The following is a 22074-nucleotide window of genomic DNA, read 5'->3' as shown; positions in this document are numbered from 1 at the left end:
AAGGAAAAAAGAAAAATAATAAACTCCATGTGCTCACTAGACAAAATTGTTCCATGTGTTAAAAATACATTGTTGTAGAGCACCAGAAAACCCTGTCTCACTTATTCACTTAGCATTGCCCAAAATGTACCAGAGTTCAAATACTTCTATTCTTTTTCAGTAGTTAACCATCCCAAAAATCAAATCCTGAAAACAGGCTAATGAGTGAAATGAGAACCCTTTTTTAGCTGGAGATACTGTATCTATAAAATCCTACCTAACTGAACTGTCGTGCTGTACCATTTTCACTTTAAATGCTGCCTTCTTTCAGGATATGTGAAAGGAGTCTGATTTTGGCTCTTTTCTCAGTAGAGAGATACCGTGGCATCAGAACTGATATGAGTATTTTCAAGGGAAGAAATAGAAGAGCCACCATTAATTTCCTGTTTTCAACTGCTGCAAATTTTTCAGGCAATGCCATGCCATGTGCTACTAGAGCACTCCATGGCAATTTACACTTTTGCCACTTAATACATTATTAGCCAGGGACTGTTTGATTTAGATTATTGTACCAAGTACTACCTTCTAAGCAATCACAAAGGCGTAGTCTGGTTAGAATGCCTTCTGTTGCATGTTCCAAGACTAAACATGCATTAATTTCAGCTAAAGCAGCAGCTGTTTAATGTTCATATATAATGACACAGAAATATTTGGTTTAGAGCTGCCCAGCATTCAAACAGCAGGGAGAACCTCCAAATGCTTGGAATCTGAGAAAGTTCCTCCTGAACAAACTTGCCTATATTCAGTGTTGCCATGTATCAGTCTGTTGCTTTCTATATCCTTTCTCAGTAGGTGTTAAAAGGGGCAGAAAAGAAGCATGTAGAGAGGCAAATCCATCTGAAAGCCAGATCTCTCCCTCTCATCCGTTTCAAAGGCAACTCCTGGCTAAAAAAAGGTCACTGACACAGCTTTGCCAAAGCCACATTTCCACACTATTAAATGTTTAGAAGATGTTGGGTGTGGAGAGGCAGAGTTTTGAAGCAGATAGATGTATGCATACAAATGTTCAAGGCACACAGGACTTGGGGATCATTTTGCTAGAGTTCGTGTTTTTCTCTTTGTCACCTTTCCTACCACAGATGAACTTTGAATTCTTAGTCATTGCAGTTGATGAATTCTTAGCCATTGCAATTGGTGGAGAGGCCAATTAAGTTTTACAGCTGAAAAGGGCTAGACTTAAACATGAGTTTCATCTTTTTCACAGAACTTGATTAGCAACAAATGGGCTGGGATTACATTTATAAAAACCTGATAGTAAAGCCTCACCTTGAGTCTCCACCCAGAAACCTGAGAAAAGTAAACTAAATTGGACAACTTAACCTGCTCAGTCACTTTTCCTGATTCATGGGCACACATCAATCAGCTTAAAGCGCACTAGTTTACTGAAACAACAAACTCAAGAACAAAACGAAAACAAGGTAATGTATTAAGGGCGTATACATAGAGCTTGAAATATAACTTCAGCCATTTTTCCAGTCCTCTCCTCTGCTGGGCCTGGCCAGCAGGTTGCCTCACCACAGCAGAGCCTGGCTGCCTGTCCCACTACCCCCTCTAAATAAGCACTGCAGCACTGTTATTTGTAGTTTCCCTTTTTTCACCTTTTAGGTCAGAACATATATGGCAGTGGGAAGTAACGTCTCTTTGTACACCGGAAGCTTTTAAACAGTTTCTTCCCTAAATACCACAGAATATAAGTAATTTTGGCTTCATGAAATAGTCTATACAAAGCCACTTTTCTCTTGTTGCATCTGACGTTTGTCCTCTGATGCTGGAAAGTATTGCATTGTATTATGATGATCTCTCACTCAGTACTCCTCTAAGACCAGTTAATTACTCCACTCTTTAATGGCCAGCTTGGAATGTCCATGATATGTCTCTTTATAAACTAAAGCAAATCTATCATAGTATATCAATGCACATGGAATAAAAGTGCCTCAGACCAGACCATCCATTTGTGACCTTTTTTTCTACAGGGGAAACTCTTGGTAGCAAGCTTCTCCTCTTGGGTCATCTTCTCTCCTGGATTGCCAGGCTTATTGAGGAAAAGAATCACTTTTCATTTGTTCTGCCTTGTAGTTCCACCACTGACAATTGTGCAGCCCCCTGCTAGGAATCATCTTGCAGAAGCAATGGGTATTGCTATACTTGAAAAGACCCACTAATATTATAATTTGATATTGTAGGTCTCCAATTTATGACTCGCCAGACCTTCCTGTATAAACTAATTCAGTGGCTTACAAGTTTCACCTGACAACCATTATACTCCTTTTGTTACCTTTTCAACAGACGGAGGTATCATGCAATATGTGGCAGGTGGACTGTATTAACCCAGTGAAGGACTGCAATAGAAAATATTAAAAATATAAAGTACAGTTATGTCAGATAATTCCATTTGGTGAAAAAGCCAGTAGCTTCAATAAATAAATTTCCCTAGATGATCAGAGACAGGCAAGGGATCATCATCATCCACTTGGTGTTCAACCTCCTGGTAGGATTTTTGCCCCTTTCACTGCTATGTTTTAAGCACCTCAGACTGAACGACAAATTGTTACTGGGACAGGTTGCTATTTTTCCTTTATCAGGCTTTAAATGCTAGTGATGAATGCTCAGATCTCACTGACTGCCACAGCTGTGTCGAAGACACGGCTGGAGACAGTCCGGGCCAGTGTCAGTGCGTGTTCTGCGGGCAGAGGCTGTGTGACATGCGGCTGACATGTGTGACATGTGTGACATCCCCGGCACCAAGGCTGCTGTGGGGCAGAGCAGCGCGGCTCTGGAGAGAGCCCAGAGAAGCAGAGTGGAGCCAGGAAGGACCCAGCAATGCCCAGTTTGGTAGCTGCACCTGTTTGGAGCGGCTGTGGCGGTGGGGCAGCGGCCAGCGCCGGGCGGGCACGGCTGGGTGCCCGCAGCTGCCCCAGCCCATCGCAGCCGGCCCGGCTCGCAGCGGCGCTGGCTCCCGCCCTGATCTCGGCATGTCTGCGGCAGAGGCGCCGGACACCCCGGACTCTGAAGAGGCTGGGACATGCCCGGAGGATGTCCCCTCCCTCAAGGAAATCGAGCAGCTGCTGAGCACTGGGCGGCCCTCTTGCAACCACGTTGATGAAGTTTGGCCTAATCTCTTCTTAGGGGACCTGTAAGTACAGCTTTATGGACACACCTCTGCCACACCTTCTGTTAGTATGCCTCATGGGTGCAGCTTTAGACAGCTTATAGTTTTGCTAATTGCTGTCGTTTGCACGCAGCAGACAGCGGGATTTCCGAGATAAAATTATGACTAAGCTGGTACTCCCTTCTCGATTAACCCTTAGAAGCAATGCATGGGCTGATGCTCCTGATGTTCCAGCAGTGGTTTGGGAGATGCAATCTCAGTGCTTCTGCTCTGTGAATATCACTGCACCAATCTTGACTTGTCTTTGTCTTTTCCTTAGAGTAACAGCGCACAATAGATTTGTTTTGTGGAAGATGGGTGTGACCCATGTTTTAAATGCTGCCCATGGCACAGCATACAGCCATGGAGGCCAGGATTTTTATGGAGCAACCATTGATTATTATGGTGTACCAGCCCACGACCTGCCAAGCTTTGATATCAGCCAGTTCTTTTTCTCTGCTGCACAATTTATCCACAATGCCTTGAACACGCCAGGAGGTATGAAATTATTGTTGGTCTCATTTTGATGCAAGTCAGCAGCCTCACGTAACAGGTTGGCTCCACAAAGCTCAGCAGTGGACAAATCACTACATGGTGTCCTGGCAGGTGCTGGTCACCTGCTCAGTGGGTGGCAGGAGAAGGGAGTGCTGTGTATGTGGATGTAGCTCTGACTAGGTCCCAAAAAGCTGATGTGACAAAACAGATGAACTGTGCAGGAAAGAGACTAGGAAGGCAAGGAGAGAGAAAATTATTTGGAAGGTAAAGCTCATTCAAAAAGGGAGAAGCAAAAACATACATTTGAAATGGACACCCCCTTTTGAGACCATCTTATTGCAAGAACAAGTGAATAAAAAGACAAATATCCTGATTTTCACAATCACCAACTGTATGAAGAGGTTCATATATTGCAGATGAGTTTCTTGCGAGAAACAGGAAATAGGATGAGAATAGGGCTTGCAAGGCTGTGGCTCCAAAAAGATTCACCCAAGGAGATTTACAGTAAGTTCTACAAGAAACTGAGCTTCTTGGCAGTGGTGCAATAAAATACAAATTAACATGTTTTACATAAAAGACCATTTCTTAGCCTGAGTAAACTGTATTAATGGAGCTGTCTCTGTATCACAAGTTCTGACTTCAAAATAGAATTACAGTTGCATCAAATTGCCTTATTATGCATTAGTACTAGGCCAGTCATTTTTCTTGGTGGCTAATGTGTCTGTGCCATCCATTCAGGCCAGATTTTAACATTCTTCCTTGCATAAGCAAGCCTGCTGAAACTAATGGGTGTTTTTTTCCTCATGGTCAAAACAGAACAGCTTCATTACTCTAAGAGGGTTTTCTTTGATTTACCAGTGTTTCTGAGATCAGGTTGAGGTCTCATGGAATTTCTCATACAAGTGAGTGTAACAATGGCAAATTAAACTTAACTGTTAGCTGTTCATGTGATCTATCAGAAGAGTAAGAAAAATATTTAAATTAAACTTCATTCACTGTACTGCTTCTCTTGATGGTTGTGTTTTGTTTTTTTTACCAGCCAAAATATTGGTACATTGTGCAGTTGGAGTAAGCAGATCAGCCTCTCTAGTCCTAGCATATCTCATGATAAATCACCACCTCCCATTAGTTGAAGCCATCAAGACAGTGAAGGAGCATCGATGGATTTCACCCAATCGTGGTTTTCTGAAGCACCTGCGAAACCTGGATGTTCAGCTACGACAAAGGAAGGACTGCTGAACAGGCAACCCTATAAACATTCACTTCACTGAATTTCACCCTTCAGAGCCACTGTGCTTACACAACTTCCCATAATCAGTGCACATAACAAAAATGAAGAAAATGATGCATCAAAATAAAAGGCCAACAGAATTGTAAATGCATTAATTCTGATATCTCAGTCCCTCCAAAACCAGCCAAGCCAGCAGCAGTACTGTAACCACTGCATAGGGTGAAACTGTGCCTTGAGTGGTGCTACTCAATGAATCCACTGAAGTGGTTAAGACAGACAAAGTTTGTCCCTGGTTTCTGCTCATGTCAAAGGCAAGTTTAGTATTTGCATCTAGCTGTAAAGGATGTTTGAGTCCCTTTTACTTGGGAGTGTAACATAATCATCTTTCTCAGTTTGGTTACAGTTCTCACATGCATGTTCTCCTAAGAAAAATTTTGTGTTTCAGGCCTGATGATGAGAGAAAGGCAGTTTCTTGAGAGCCCAGACACTCCTACAGAAACCTTCCTCTTTTGCTGGTCTGTGGTGTTATAGAAAGCTGTGACAGCCACAAGACCCACACCATCAGAATAAATGTTTGTGATGCTTCTGCAGCCTGGGTCAATCAGCAAACCCCACGTCTTTTCTTATTAAATATGTTTTTGAAAAGATAATTTATATAATGTAGTATATTGAGGACATTAAAGAGAATATGTCAAGTCTTCAAAGCCTTTTGTAAGTTGGACTCATCAGTTTGCTTGCATTCCAAATTATCCCAAATCAATTCTGTGTCAGTGGCTTTGGATCAGCCGTGGTTTAATATCAGGTAGACACTGAGCTTACATCAGTGGCTTGGCCTAATTGATGCAAATTAGTTTTAAGCTGTTTTGAGGATGTCACTTTTCCTGTCACCAGTTAATCAGTACTTAAACCAATGTGATTTTTAATACAGCAACAGCATTTGAAATTCATGCTACCACTCTGCCTGAAAATTAGCTTGTTACCTTGTGGTGAACCATGAAGTGATAATCAAATTTGGTTTTGCCCTTTGATGCTGGTTGGATTTATTGATTACTTGACCTTATAAAGATTCCCTGCCAGATTAAGTAAATACATTTCTGCATGCATGTTTACATTTGAAGCATCAGTTCTGATAATTTTATTCTCTACTGAAGGAGACCTGCAAGGTTATTAGAAGACTAATATAATGGTGACTTGTGAGTTGAACCTCTTCCTTTCCACACCACATTTCCTACTTAATTCTTGGAGAGGTTATGACATGAATGCTGATCTGCCTAGCATTTATGGGAATGTAGAAATCTCTCCCTATTTCACCGTACACAAGTGCTTTGCAAAATAAGCATATTTAAGATCCTGTCAGACATCAGTTTGACTGTTGAGATTTTCCCAAACCTTATGAAAGAGCTCCACTGATGAGAAAAAGGTAAGACATTGTTGTGTGAAAAGATCAAATAGGAAATCACGTTTAAAACCCAACAGTGCTAGGACAATCTTTATACCTCACACAGCAGCAGAGTGGTGGGGGAGGAGCTTTGTTTGCTTTGAAGTTCTCCATTAAAATTAATAGGGATTTGTATGACTTAATATTTCATTGTAATTTATACTTCATTCACTTTACAGTAGGTTTTAGTCTGGAAATCTTTTGAAGACACAGCACTGAAAATTCTAAAATTCATGTGAGTGAAATAATGCATCTTAATGGCTTTAGGCTGGGCAAAATTAGACACATGTGAGCAAGATTAATGGAATCCCCCCATCAGGATAATGTTCTGCATGCCTCTGAGCATCTGTCCTACAAAGCCACAGCTGTGAAAGCTGCTCCTGTTGTAAATTAGTACCTGCTCTTGAAGATACTGCTCATCCTGGGAGAGTATTGTTTCACCAGGGGCAGAGAAGGGAAGAGCACAGAGTGAAGCTGAGTCAGTAGGGCATCTATGCCACCAATGGCATGGTAGAGATCTTGTAAGCATGACTTACTTACCTTGGTGGAGGGAATGAATTAGGTAGAAACTTTTTTTCAAGGGCACTGTCAAATCACAGAATTGTTTTTATTCTGTAGAGTCAGTGATGCTTGTATTTCCTGCCTGTCTGTACTGCTTCTTTATATGCAGATTTACTTTGCACATTTGTGCAGGGAAAAAGATTCCAGTCAACATAAGCAAAAGCAGAAGAATAGTCCTGTAACTTCCTAAAAAAAAAAAAAAAAAAAGCATTGTCTGCTGCAATGTGCTAAGAGGAAAAGGGACCTCCTCACCTGTCACTTTATCCATAATTCAAGTTATGATGGGACATGACATTAGTACTTCACTGCTTTCCACTATCAGCATAAAAACGTGTATTTTGAATGTTGGTTTGGCAAGTTAGACTAAGGAACAAAAATGAAGGGAAAATACTGCCTCCCCAGTGGCACTTCATTCAGAAAATGCACGTTTGTCAAGAGGGTCTACACAACCTGAGAGAAGGTGCAAGTGAAAGGAACTGTCCCAGCTACAGCTCTGGTAGACTTAAATCTGCTTGAAGCAATCACAAAACCAGTGTTACCTGAAGGGACCCACGTAGAGTTCCAGTGAAAACTTCTCTTAATGTTATTTTCCAGTGTAAGAACTGAGGGCATCAGATGAAGTCAGTAGAAATTAGGTCTGAAACAAGAGGAGGGGTTTATGTTAGCTGTGTAACACCTTGCCACAGGATGCTGTAGACAGTAAACGCCTATAGACATTCAAGGGGCAACTGGAAAAGTCTGTGGGACAGAAATCCATTCAGGGTTACCAAATACCTAGAAACTGCATCCAGCAAGCTCATAAACTCCAGCCAGCTGGAAGCTGGGAGAGTGTTATTATATACACAAGTATAATTCATGCTTGTGTGTTCTTATATTCTGTAGGCATCCACTTTCAGCCATAGTCAAGCACAGGACAGTGGGCTGGGTGAACCTTTGGTAAGGCCCAGGACAGGTGTTCTGATGGTGTTTATTTTGAACCCACCCTCAAGCTGTGCTGTCCCCTCTTTCCTGGTAGCTTATTATTAGAACTGGGTCACATGAGGCATTTGGGACTGCGTCTCGGTTGCATTGACTGACATTTCTTTCACGGGGAAAGCTCTGTGCTGGCAGGAACAGCACCACAGCTTATGTGAGGACAGGAGTAGATTTTTTTGTGTAAGATCCACTTAGAGCAGAACATTCATTTTTCTGGCTGTTCCCCATTGCATCAGGGACAGAGTGCTGAGCTAATCCAGGGAGGCGTCAAGGCGCGAGCTGTATTTAGAGTCAGCCACCTGCTTGGGAATATCAAGCGGCAGAAAGAGCCTGCTTCAGCAAAAACCTCCCCTGTGTATTCCACAGCAGCGGCTTCCAGCAGGCCCTCCCTTCTCTGCCTGACTCTGCATGAGGCCTCCAAAGCGCTCAGCACCTGAAGACAGCCCTTATCAGCCCAGGAATGCTCTGAGCCTGGCACTCCCTCTGCCCAGGAACTGCCAGATATTTTGGACAGCTGCAAGGTGGAATTAAATCACGTGGGTGAAGAGTGGCCTAATCTCTACATAGGCAATATGTAAGTGTTATTTGAGGCTGAGCTGTTCTGAAGGGCTGGGGAATACAGTAGTCATTAACATATGCTGGCCAACTTTATATAGTTAGCGTTGGTAATCTTCATTGCCTTAAAATAGACCTAAGATTAGCACCGAAGAAAGCAAAAGAACAATCCATTAAAGAAAGAACCTACTGCACAGAAAAACAATTTAAAAGATAATTAGACTCTATTACTTTGTATTATTTTATAATTGTGCGACATACAGATTTTATAAATGCTACAGCGTTTTCCATACAAAGTACAAGACAAAGTCATGATCCTGAGCAGCCATAAAATTGAATAATTGTTTTTTACCTTTTTTGGTGTAATTTTAACTAGAAGGGAAATTGTCACACTAACAAGTATTCTAATTTTGGCTGTTTATATGATAACTTGATTTGCAGTTGAAATTTCTGACAAATCTATGGATATTTTAAATGACAGCAGACTTCACTATTTCTGAAAACTGTGCAGATGGGTATTTCACTCTGAAGCACAGAGGAAGCAGGCAGTCATCTGCACTCAACATGCTGAATGCCCAATGTTATGCCAAAACAAGGGTTTTTTCACCATCATCATGTTGCAAACTTGCTGAAATAGCTAGAAATTACAACAATTCCTACAGGAGAGAAGCAGGGAGAAGTAAAAACCCTGTTGATTGCCCACTGATTACAGCTAAAAGTGGTCATTCTTTTAGCCATGAAACAACAAAGCCAAAAAACGAACTAGGTGATGTTGGGGAAATAATCTGCATTTACAAAATTCGGTTTTACAAATTCCTGATGTGCCTGCAGTGGCAGGCAGGATGTGGCACCAGCAGGTGTCCCTGTGTACAGCAGCTGGGGACACCCAGCAGCACAAAGCCCTGCTCAGAGCAGGCTGTGCCACGGCAGAAGCCACAGCAACGTGCAGTGCTTCACTGAACTCCTGCCTTGGCCAGGAGAGTGGGAAACCCACCCTTGCCTTGCCAGTTAAACCTTGTAACTACACTTGGAAATTAACTCTTTTACTTATTATGACCATGTGCAGAATTAAGGATTTGTAGAATTGAGACTGACAGGTACAGATTTAAGACAAAAATCACTGAAATTGTGTTCTCTTAACAGCAACATTTGATTTTAGACAGATTTAGACCTTTTAAGTGCAGTTTTAAGATCTCCTTTTAATGCCTGTGAGTATACATGTGCTAAACTACTCTTGGATGTTTCTTTCAATCACATTCTGTCTTGTAGGGGACAAAAATGGTGGGGAATAAAATGAAAAAGTATATAGACAACAGCAGTGTGTATGTGTAGTAAGGAAAAGATGAACATTGAGAACATTCAGCTAACAGAAATAAAAATGTGAACAGGTATCTTTGTTAATGCAACAATTGATCACTAATATCAACTTAAATACAAGTTACAGACTGCAAAGAGTGAAACTGGAAGTTGATCAAGTAGTACAGATAGAATTTTCTTTATTGTGCCAACATCAATAGACAAGTAGGAACAACACCTGAGAGTAAGGTTTCATGGGCTCTTCATGAGATAGAAATGGGAAATAGAGACAGTATGTGCATTTAGGGCCCAACCCAGTACTCAGTGAAGTTAATAAACAGTGGATGCTTCTGTTACTGAGCAAACCCATGCCAGCATCAGGACTTGTGCCAGAGCTAAAATAACCCAGAACAGTACCATTTATTGTCACTGCTTGTTTCCCTGGAACCAGTTATGTGCAGTTTCTGAGCAACTACTTGGAAATCAAAGATCAATCTAGAATTAATGCTGTATTTTATAATAAATATTTCTCCTTATGCCTTTATCAGAAATCTGTTGTTCAGCATCTTTAAAGAAGTTAAATTTATCTTAAAATAGAGATGACTGACTTCACGTAATGACTTTCATCCTAGAGGACTTTGAAGTTGTCAACAAACTGGTTATTAAATATTTGTCTGGCTATCAGCCATTGCTGATATAGAAGACCCTTTGGGTTTAAAGATACAATGTTTTTGGAAGTGCTATATAATAAGTAGCTGAGGGCACAATATAAAAAATATCCTGCAGAAGTCAAACTTCATGCTGATCTTAACCAGGCAGGTTTATTAACTGGAGAGTAACCAGATTAGCAAGGCTAATATCACTTCAGCAAAGAAACATTGCACAGTTACAGGCTGAGGCAAAATGGTTACAACTATGCTAAAACCCCAGTGTGTTCAACATACATATTTCAACTCCAGTTATAGAAGGACCTGAGCTACCTTCTGAAGTGAATTTCTGTAGGGTGTTGGGCCAGCAGTCCTTAATTGTAGTCAACTGAAGGCAGTAAAACTTGTTAAATTTATTTCTTTTCAGAAGTGAAATAACTTGGAATTTTGCATTTCCAGATATGTTATGAGTATATTTAGTCATTGCAACCTTTTCCCATTCTTACTTTTTCTTACACCTCTCAAAGGGGAAAACATGTCAGAGTGTGGTGGACACTGCGCTCTACAGACAGAAATATATTACAAGGCAACAAGATAACTTGAGCTACTTATAATCACCAGCTTTTATAGAAGACACCAAAATCGACTTTGACCTTGTTGCACATTTCTGTACATTCTGTGTGCATTAACAAGGGCAAACAGCGAGTCCCTGTCCGGATGGAAAACTGCTGCCCTTATACAGCACTCGCATTAAGCAATCACAAATTACCTTAGCAGCATTAACTAAATGTCACTCAACCACTTGGGTAAGCCTAATTATCCACTTACAGACATTGTCTTCATTGGCACATGGGAAAACAGCGGGATCCTGAGAGATTAGGAGTGACCAACAAAACCATATCCACATTGGTGGCAAGGATCACACATGGTGTATTGGTAATCATCAGAATGTACCTTCTGTAACAAGAGAGAAAAAAAATTATAAAAGGGAAGACAGTTATGATTTCTCAGTCAGAAATCACCAAAATTTATTTTTTTCTGTATTGATTTGTCAGAATACACAACAAAAGTAACTAAAAATAGTACTTTCTAGTTTGAGAAACAGCCAAAAGCTGCAAAGAGCTATTGCAAAGAATGCCAGTTGGCCATTTGCAAAGCTTAATGCCATGTGTTTTCCTGTGTTTCTGGACTCAGATCTCTAGTAACAAAAAGCAGTTCTTGATTTATGAAAGGGCTGTATGTAATACCCTGGAGGCTACTTTATCTCAGCTTCTGTAAATTGGATCTCTCAGAGATGAGATGAGATGCGATGGAGTGAGGCAGAAGTACAAACTTATGCAATCTGTGACCACAGCACTATTCTGTGCAGCCTGGAACAGCACTACATGTATTCCTTTCTGGTTTGGAAGGAAAAATCTTTATTGCTGTATTCTTTAAAAAAGCAGATCTGCTTCCCTTATGCTGGCTTACCTTATGATATTCTGCCACTTTCCTCTGGGCAATGCTATCCAAAGAGTTATCCAGTCATGAGCAATTTCATCAAGCTGCAGGATTTACGTACCCATGTAAACTCTAAACTCTTATAAAATTAAAACAAGACAAAGAGACAAGGAGAAATGTCAGACAAACAATCAGCATATGAGATAAAGATGAAAGTAACATGACCTAAAGCTTTGGCATCAAATCTGTTTCTCCTCTCTGTTTAGGGCATAGAATGTTTCTGAATTTTTCATGCTCCTGTCACTCCTCAGTCAGTCGGTTAAATGAAGGCAGCAAATATGCTAGGTACTCCCCTAACTTGCTGTCCACTCTGCTCATTAAAACTCTTAAAACTCAACACCAAGGGAAAATAGCCCCCTGTTTAAAATTAAGTATATCCCTGCACACAAAAAGATGCTAACCTGTTTTGCTGATTGGGATCAGCAAATGAAAAGGGGAAAATATTGCCCAACCTGTACAGGAAGTCACCCAGATAGGAGAAAGTTTTCTCACCCTGGTGACAATAGATGCTCAGTGACTGAGGACTTTCCAGAGGTAACTTCTTCCTGCCATGTCCTCTGCCCAGCTCTGTCTCAGCTTTATGGACCTAAGAATTTCTGTAAATGTAATAAGTTTTCAGCCATAAATTAGACATTTCTCTCATGCTCAGAATTCCCTGTTCCCACCAAAATTCTTACTACTTGAACATTGATGTGCCTCTAGCACTAGTGAACATGGAAAGAGACAAGTTATTTATTTTAATAGAATATTTCATAAAGGAGCTGCTTTTTTAAGCCTATTCTGGTGGCCCAGAAGGCAGGTTTCTCCCAGTACCCTATCTTTTGTCAATGTATCACCAAGGAGAGAGGACTGTAAAGAAAAAAAAGGGAAACTTTTGTTTGAACTGTTGCAATGACTACCCAAATTGTAGACTACCCAAAGGTAGACCATCCCAGAGTAGTTCTCATCTTAGAGCATTTGTTTGGAAAATAAATTGTACTTTTAGACTGAAGTCCAAAACATGCAGAAGTAAAATACCTGGGGAAAGTTGCTGGTGGCAATTCAGCATCTCAGCAGAATTCCACAGCATTTGCCCAGAGTTTACTTGCGACATGCATGCATTTTTATAGAAGATAATGCAGTGCTGCATCAGAACTCCAAAGCTAGGGGCCACACTCATCCTTATGGAAACTCCCACCCCAAACCAGCAGTGTAACCCAGGGGTGAACTTGCCCTCCTAATTCCAAAAGGAGACATCTGCCAAGGACAGTATGGCCTTAGAGGCACACATTGCTGGCAGGCTCTCAAGTGTCAAAATAGAACCAGCACTGCCAGCCACATAGATCCTGTGCTTCACAGGCAACACACAGACAAGGAAAACAATCAAGTTGTCTGGTGGAAAAAGTGGCTTCCCAGGATCGTTGTGACCATGGTGTGATTGTGATCAATCCACATTGGCAAGTATCATCTTTCCACGTGTGCTTCGCCTCCCGCAGGCTGCCTGCAGAGAGCAGCTTGGGCAGGCTGATGCATGCTTGTTATTGCCGGCGTAAATATCCTCTGCCTTGTGCTATTGTGGCACAAAGCAGCTGGACCATTTGAAAATCATTTAAAAAGCACTATAAAATTAGGGCTCCACTGCTCTTATTTTATGGCTTTCACGAGCAGCCATTGCCTAGAGAGAAATTATCCTCTTTATTTTCAAGGCTAAAGGTTCTTTTAACATTCATCAAAATCAAAGTGCACCCTTGGTAACACGTTGAGCTGTTACTTATTTAGTACAGACTCTTTACCTTCTGCATAATATCACATTTGAGATCTCAGTTCTTCATATACATATACAACTCATTTCATTGTGTCTGCTGCTGTTTTCACCAAGTGAATTTGCAACTTGCGGTTTCAAGAGAGGCTGTATGATGCCCTGAAACATATTCTTTCCATAATTCCTTTTTTATTTTTTTTTTAGAACAATAGCCTGGAGTGTTTTTGTTTCTGATCCTTTTATAAAAATGGCCAATTACCTCTTTGGCAATGGATTTGCACAGACCAATTAAGCACTGTAAGTGAAAGATTTTCAAGGGCAGAAATAATACTTAGGTCCATAACCTGATAGACTCACTTGGAAACATCTCATAAAAAACCCTGTCTTTGATAGTTTTCTTTTTTCCATTCTTGTTTTCACAGACAGCTTCTTTATCAAGCTGAGGAAAACGGTGAGTGAACCAAAGCAGCATGACAAAATGCAAACAGTACAAAGGGAAAGCCATTCTTTTTAGAAAAAAGAGAGAAGCACAGCTGTATTAACCATACTTGGGCTCAGATCTGGAGGACTTAGGAAGAGACACTGCATGAAAGCATCCATCAGCCACAAAGGTGGCAAGTGGGGAATGGTAAGGCCCTGCACATGCTCTGTGCTGCAGCTCAAGAAAACCACTGTGTGCCCCTCTCTTGTTTAACCTGCCTTAAATTTCTGTAAGAAACTGGTCACCTTATTATCCAGACATCGAAGACAGACTGAAGATAAACATTTACAAGGTCATAACCTTAGCTCTGTTCTCATGGTTCCCTCTTTGGCCAGGACTTTGTCTTTATGTTCTCTGGGGACAGCAGGCTCACTCCTGTGCCAAAAGGCAGCACTCTTTCGGATCCCTGCAAGGGGAGTAGTTGGTGCTGATAGATCCTGCTGTGAAAGCATGTGTAGCCACATAGAGCAGATGTAAAGCCAAGATGCACCATCCTGCCTGCAATAGAGGTGACCAGGCAGAAGGCAAGGCTGCCTGTGTGCAAGGGGAGCTCTGTCACCATACCAGCACCTCTGAGAGCAGAGGGAGTTTGAGTTTTTAATGACAGAGATTTTGCCTGTTGTCATCCAGTCTGTGATCCATCAAGAGAATGGTTAAGCTAATAGAGGGACAAGATGAAGTTACTTGGTAATCAGCATTGTTTATGACCCTAGAAAGGCAGAAAATGGGACAGGCATGACAGACGTCTCCATAAAGAAGGAGGTGGGACAGACATTAAGTAAGTCAGGATAAGAAAAGCACCTCAGCTATGTGACACATTTTTCTGTTCCAACAGTCAGCAACCACGTTCCTGTGCCTGACAATCTCAGAAATAGAGAGAAAGGCCCAATTAAGCTCATGTAGCTATGGGCCCCTGCATTTTAGATCAGATTAGATCTTTTGGGTTAAGACTTACCCACCCAATCTCAGCCCTTACTTGTGGCAATAGTGAAAAGCGACAGGAGAAGAGCAGAGATCAGTGTAGCCCTGATCAAGCACTGATCCAGCACTGCAAGTGTGATTATGTCACCTGTGCAGGGGGTTCTTCCCTCCAGAGCTGATGTGCACGTGTTTGCCCCCTCTCAGGCATATACACCTTGCTCAACAGAACAAAAATTAAAAACTCAGACTGAGTTTTTATCCAGTAGAACAGAATAGAAAATCCCTTTACCCAGTAGAATAGAAATAGAAAATCCCTTCTACCCAGTGGTTTCAAATTCCTGAATTTGCCCTTGCTTTGTGGGTAAACTACCTGTGGTAAATGGTTTCTCACTATTATTTTTGCTAGAAAAGATAGCAAGTTGACACTTGCAGTTAATGCTTTAGTGCTGAAAGGGGAGGAATTTCCTTTCAAGCACCAAAGGGGAACAAGTGTCTAGAGAGTGATGTTTTCTCTGTACACACTTACCTACTCACACCTCAATGTGTAAAGGAGCAGAATTAAGCATACCCTGGAGCTGTTTTCACCTAGATGATCAGTTGCTGAAAGCCTGTCAAAAAGGACCCAGCTTGCAGGATGTCCTGCATGATCTAATTCAAAGTAATTTTGTGCTCAATTTAACCTACTAATTTCAAGGAAGGCTAAATCTACCTTTAAATAGCAGGTGGGACCCCATAACTCAGAGGTGGGCAGCCAAAGGGCAAAAGAAGGCTCCTGGATGCTAGCAGTGTTCTTGTGATGTTGCCACCAGCTGCAGTCCTTCCATCACTTGTTTTCCTCACAAAATGAAGCTGCTAACTGAAGAACCAAGCTGGGAACAAAGTAATTTTACCAAAAGAAGTAATACAAGAAAGAATACCTTAAAAATCCAAGTAGGATCAGAATCTGGAGAGGAAAGGTATGAAGCGTTGGGATCTGTTAGCATCATCTCAGGGTGTGCCTGCCCAGGTGATGGGCACCTGTACTATCACTTCTTTTCCCTCATCATCACAACAGTTCCAAGTTGCTTTAAGCATTTTGCCTTTGCTTCTTCACTCTTTATGCCTTGTCATTCTCCTCCATGTTGCCACTGCCAAATGAATCTTGGTTCTTTGTGGCAAATGTATTGCCAGCCTGGGAGGCAGATTCTGGATGTTTGGTGCCTGTGTTATAGAATTCAGTATTTAGTAATGAGTAGTGTGGGTAGCATTCATAAGACAGGTGGAAAAAGAGACAATGCAGGTTGGACATGAAGGGCTGACTAGTTATTCATTCTCCACCAGGCCATAGCAGAGTCTAGAGAAAGCCAGCATAAGAAACAAGACAGCTGTGTGTCCTCCAGCTTTTGGCTTTCAACAGATTGGCTACTTCTTAAACCTCTTGATACTTTTAATTTACAGACTGAACAGAAGAACTGGTCATAGCACGAAAGTCCCTAATTGCCCTCATGGCCCCAACAAGCACCTTGCCTCCATCAGTTCCAAGGAGGTTATCTCAGGCTGTGGGGGGAAAAAAGAAAAGGAGGGGTGAAGGCTGGGTGAGAAAGAAAGGTGAAAGGACAGCTGAGGAGCAGGCTGGATGGGTGAGGAGGAAGGCTGGATGGTGAAGAGGAAGGCTGGATGGGTGAGGAGGAAGGCTGGATTGGTGAGGAACAGTCTGGTGCTAGAGGAAGCTTTGTGTCCTTACCAGATGAACTGCAAAGGCTACTGATGAACGTCCTGGATGTGTCATTGAGGGAAGGCCAGGCCAAGCCAGGCCATGTTGGGAAGCAGTGGTGTGGCAGGGCCAGGACTGGCCAGGTCTGCTCAGTGCTGCCATTCTGAGTTAACTCCTACCAGTTAATGAGCTCCTGGTAATTGCCATCAACACACAATAATCTTTGCGAGTTTTCCACAGCTTTCTTTTATCTATTACAAAAATGCAGGGGAGCCACAACACTAGCTGCTGAGGAGGAATGCCTTTGGATCACTCAAAGCTCCCAGCCAGTATGGTTGTACTTTCCAAACCAATTTCTGTTCTTGTAGAGGGTTTATTTCCTTTAAGAAAAGTATCTGAAGTGAAAGCAGCTGAGAAGAGAGCATGAGCAGTACAGACTCCTCTGTCCCAGCCCTCGTCCAAAGCCCCAGCAGCTCCTGTGACACCCATTACACAGAGGGGTCAGTTTTCCCAGGAGATCAGGCAGCAGGGACACTGATTTGACCCCACTGCCAAGCCCAGCAACCCAGTGCAACTCTGCTAGCACCCAGGCATGCCCCCCTGTCCTGCTGTCCCCCTGCCTCCCACTGCTCCCAAAAGCCGTATCAGTGTCCTCTAGCTTGGCTCTTTTTCTGCTATGGCTGGAGGAACAGGGAATGGAAAGAGAACCGTATTTGGAAGAAGGCAGTATAAAAGACTAAAATAATCACCCTGCTTTTTACTTTTCAGGCGAGCGCATTATGTCTTGGACTGGTTTGTACAACAGATTTTGCCAGCAGAACAAAACCAGGCAAAACTGCACGGTGTACAGGAAAAATGAGCACTGGCACAGGTTTTTCTTATACAGGAAACCTGCATGGGAAAGGATGCGGTGTTGATATTTGGTGTACACACCCAGGTCAATACCAATCTAATTAATTCGGTACTTTTAATATTTTTCTTCCATCTGACACGCACAGTTTCTTGTAAGTTCTCCCTTTAAATGGTAGTCAGGAGTGTATTCCGTCCTGTGATGCCCATCGCTGTATATTTTAAAATTCCCCAACATTGTTTTTTCCTGCCATCTTGTGGCAGCAGGAAAAATCACGGTGTTGCACTAGCAGCAGCGCAGCCTGCTGGCCTAAGACAAGGGTTGTCAGTAAAAGTATGATCTATAATTAGATTAGTTGGTATCATTGCAAAAAACTACAGCCCCTCTTACATATTTAAAATCTTGACTAATTCTTCCAGCTCCATTAGTTGCTCTTGTAGTGGGGATTCTTTGGTTATCCCAGAGCAAAGCGTCTGTTTTGTAGACCTTGTGTTTTCTGCTGTCTATAAAGAGCAAAAGCAGAGTTGCATAACAGTTGTGACTTTATTATGTTATGACAACTTCATCAAGTGAACCCTAAATATTTTGAAAAGGCTCCTTTTTGCCAGTGTTGCTCTGTCTTCATAGCTCCTTAACAAAGCCATCTTGGTTCCCTCTCAAACCATAGGAAGATCTTGTCTGATAGACATGTAAAGCTTTTCCTTTTACTGCAACCACTATTGCTGGCTGGTCTCTCAATGTAAACACCACAAAACCTGTCCAAACATCCTGCATTGTTTGCTTAATTCTAAACCAAAATATTTTCATTATTTTGTTAAAAATGCATATAAGATTTATATAAGACTGAAGCTAGGTTCCTGGGGTTTTCCCCCCTTTTGCTGCAATTGCACAGAGGATTTTTGAAAATTAATACTTTTGATCCCAACTCTCCTGCCACAATAGCTCTTCGCCACATAGTTGAGGTAAAAATATGAAAATTACATATGATAATTTTTTAAAAATTAAAAAAGAAAAAAATGCCAGTATTTTCCCTTAAAATAAATGCAAAATTCTGAGCCAGTAAGAAAAAACTAGTCATTATTTACTAAGGGAATTTCCAGCCTGCAAAGAGAGTGTAAATAAAAGCTCTTCAAAGCTTTGCTCATTTTCACAAGCACCCGCAAAAATGACTGCTTGGGATGCCAGGCACTGGAGAGAAAGGATGTTAGTGCTATTTATAGCTCCAGCGTGGCTCCCATTGCCATTGTACCTGAGAATGTCGCAGTCCTTAATGCATTCCTGCTCGCAGCAACTTTCTCAAGCAGAGAACAGCCTTCCCAAGGCTGTGCTGGAGGCACGGAGGTTTGCTTTGGGAAAATGGACCATTAGGTTTGAGGTGTGTCCCCAAACTGTCAGCTGTAAACCACCAGCAGCAGGCACAACCTCCAGCAAGGACATGCTCCTTCCTTCTACCTGTGCTCAATTCTCCCTCTTGAGCCCTAAGGCTACTGCTTTGCTGGAGGCTCTTCTGCCCTCCATCACCTTACCTACCAGCCTCACCATCCCTCTACAGTCCACACCAAGCCACAGCACGAAACACAATCAGGAAAACAATAGCATAAAACCTGGCAAGATAAAGTGAAAATACTCTCCAAAAACTTGCTGGCACAAAACAACCCTTGCTTCTGCCCTGCCTGACCAACTGCAAGGCTTGCATAGCCTCAGTCTCAGGAGTGGGGCAGCACTGTGCTGCCTGCTTCTCACACAGATATTGCAGCAGGGCCAGGCAGGGAAACTCCTTCCCGGTGACCCTGGGACTGGGCGTTCCATGGAGCAGCAGCACATCCCCACTGCCCTTGACTCCCCATCCTTCAGTCTGGAGAGGTGGTTGCACACCCTGCTTTGCCCACAGCCCCTGATGAGGCAGTTCCTAAGTTCCTACTTCACTCTGATTTACCTGGCACCCTGATACCAGGGAGGTGCAACCGGAAAACCATTCAGTTTCATTTCTTCAAATTTAAGGTAAGAAATTAGGAGCAAATAGTCATCAGGCACATAATCAAAAGTTTGTATGAGACAGGAAATCCCAGTTCTATGTCTTAATATCTCTTTCTAGTTATTCTCATGTGTTCATCAGAGGTCAAGTCCTTTGTGACACACAACCACTCTTCTTAAAAGATCACTTAATAGAAATCAAATAATGATTTTAAAGTCAGCAGTTGAAAAAAAATCTAAAGAAAAAAACCATTCTACTCTGCCCCAACACAGCTGAGAATGTCGCTGGAAAGCTCCGTGATATGCCTGAAAAACTCAAGTGCCAAAATAGATCTTCCACTGTAGAGTTTTGAAGTTTGCTCTTGATTCCTTAGCAAAGAATTTGTACAGCTTTGTCAACCTTAGAAAAAGTTGCCTTTTTTGTATGTACCTTTTCAAGAAAGGCAAAGCAAGGAGAGCACTTCACTGCTTATGTTTAAAGTGCAGGGAGATACAGCTCAAAGCTACCCCTGCCAAACAACTGAGGAACATCAAAAACCCTTTCTCATGCCTTCAAATATTCTGAAATCTTCAAACTTGACAGCATTGTCAATTTTGTATTGACAGCAGCGGTCAGATAAAAATCATTTCAGGAGTAAATCAGGAGATGAAAAACCCCCTTTAATCCACAGTCACACAAATCCATACTGCCTGCAGAAGCGCGAGTGCTTTGGAGCCCTTTTTAACAGCAATATATTAACATCCTTGTTTGTCTTTTCTGAAGATTGCAAGACATTATTCCCCCACATCCCTCTCTCAGTCTGGCCTCTTTGACACCGTTTTTATCAGAACTGCCCATATCTTACACCTATCCACAGCCTGTGACACCAGTGAAGTCTTGGCACAGCACTGGCTGTGACAGCACTCACTGAACTGTTATCAATATCAAGGTCATTTTGTTTTTCTTGCTCTCACTGCAGCTGCAGCTCCTCTGCCCTCAGGGCATGAGCTGCCCAAGAAAGCTTTCTGCCTAAGCTTCTCCACAGCCTCTCTGCTCCATTACTGGCGTTATATAAGATTAGAGTGAAGTTTCTACTATTAGAAGCAGTTAGCTGCATGGTGATCGTGTGCTCCCCTGATTACAGCATTCAGCACAGTTATGGCTGCTGGCAGCAGGACTTAAGACTAGATAATTTTAATTCAGGGAGAACATGGGCGCAGTTAAGATGCATCAAAAAAACCCCAGTAGTTTTGGGGGCTTGAATTCCTAACTGTGGTATCCCAGACAGGAACGCCCCAGAGGAGAAATAAAGGGGAAAGCATCACCCTAGGCTCGACAATATCCACAGACAGTCGAAAATTGTGCTAGGAGCCTGTGGAGGGCAGCGCTGTCTTGCTGGGGATGGTTCATTCCATAGCTCAGAGATGCCAGCTGCTAAGGTAATACTTCTTTTTTTATCTCTTTTGAATCTGAAAGCTGCAGATGTAAAAGCTGGCGTCATGCCACAGCCATGACCTGTCACTGCCAGCAGGACTCCCCATTTTTCCAACCAGTGCCTCCATTTTTAAGCCATCCTTTCCTGCAGCCTTAGCCGTGTGTGTGGGCGAGTGCTTCTTCCTAGGCTGCATGACTCAAATAGGAGGGCTGGGGGAGGTGGGAGGGGGGCATACAAAGGTTCTCCCCCCTTGGAATGACAAGAGTTTTGGGAAAATATGTGCAGCTCTATTACATTGCAAAGAAGAGGAAATGCTCTCCAGGAGTGCTTCTCTCCCCAGAAACTAGCAAGGCACAGGTGAAGCTCACCCCACTGAGCAAGCTGTGTCCCTCCCAGGGGCTTGTCTTGTCCAAGGACAGCAGTGGCTGTGACCTGGAATGGGGCTGCTGGGAGGCCTTGCTGGGGTTCAGGGGCCCCTCTGAGCTGAGATGCTTGGGCTCCACTTCCACCTGCACGCCTGCGGCTGGCCAGGCAGCCCCACTTCAGCTGGGACCTGCCTCACTACCAGGAGGTCTCCTGGCTATCCAAACCTTGCCTGAGGCTGACTGCTTGCACCTGCCCTGCCCTGCCCTGTGACCGCTCCCTCTACTGAAATGGCCATGTGCACTCCTGCTGTTCCCACGTGGCAGCAGCTCCTGAGGGGCAGCAGTCCCTGAGCTCCATGGGCAGCCCTGCGCAGGAACAGGAGGGCTCACAGAGGAAGGAGCCTTTAGCTTTCCAGCCCAGCTCAGGCTCCCTGCAAGCAGAAGTTGGTACCTTCCAGCTCAGTCTGGAGAAGGCCAGAGGGCCCCATCATAAATGCACAAGGTCGGATGTGAATGGAGATGTCAGGAGGGAGAACAAGCAGTGAAGAGGTGTGAAGACTCAGATTTTCTCCCACCCTGTAAAACACGGTTGCCAGTGTAGGGTGAGGGGCATCTGCAATCTGAGCTGGGCTGGGCTGAGGGGGGAGCCTTGGAGGGCTGCTCCTGCTCTTTCCTGACACTGCGGTTAAAGGGTGGGCTCTGTTTTCCAAAGCCCTCAATCTGGCATCTTTCCCAGGTAGTAAATTCTG

General features: G+C 42.9%; 2 protein-coding genes and 1 long non-coding RNA gene across 6 annotated transcripts in view; 2 read left to right on the top strand and 1 right to left on the bottom strand.

Moving 5' to 3' along the window:
• The first annotated feature begins 3008 nt into the window (after window positions 1–3008).
• Window positions 3009–4927, top strand: LOC116999599 (dual specificity protein phosphatase 13-like). The gene is made up of 3 exons (XM_033066439.1): window positions 3009–3172; window positions 3468–3685; window positions 4722–4927. Exons 1-3 carry the CDS (start codon window positions 3012–3014, stop codon window positions 4919–4921), a joined length of 579 nt encoding a protein of 192 aa, XP_032922330.1. The 5' UTR covers window positions 3009–3011; the 3' UTR covers window positions 4922–4927.
• A 2530-nt stretch (window positions 4928–7457) lies between these two features.
• On the bottom strand, window positions 7458–12470 carry LOC116999836. The gene is made up of 4 exons (XR_004418627.1): window positions 12378–12470; window positions 11856–11964; window positions 11214–11342; window positions 7458–7549 (listed from the first exon to the last, which is right to left on the bottom strand). It is a non-coding gene; the product is annotated as an uncharacterized LOC116999836 (long non-coding RNA).
• Window positions 8022–22074, top strand: part of LOC116999834 (dual specificity protein phosphatase 13-like) — a 22465-nt gene continuing 8412 nt past the window's right edge. Inside the window, exons 1-2 of one of the 4 annotated variants that reach the window (XM_033066848.2) lie at window positions 8022–8461; window positions 14049–14077. The gene's annotated coding sequence lies outside the window, so the exon portion shown is untranslated. Of the gene's footprint in view, window positions 8462–14048; window positions 14078–14127; window positions 14255–20530; window positions 20965–22074 lie in introns of those variants that run through there. The other 3 variants (XM_033066850.2, XM_033066851.2, XM_033066847.2) reach the window with 3 other exon arrangements.

This window comes from Catharus ustulatus, chromosome 8 (assembly GCF_009819885.2).
Source record: "Catharus ustulatus isolate bCatUst1 chromosome 8, bCatUst1.pri.v2, whole genome shotgun sequence".
NCBI lineage: Eukaryota > Metazoa > Chordata > Aves > Passeriformes > Turdidae > Catharus > Catharus ustulatus.
The sequence above is the reverse complement of the archived record's forward strand: the minus strand, read 5'-3'. Positions and strand labels throughout refer to the sequence as shown.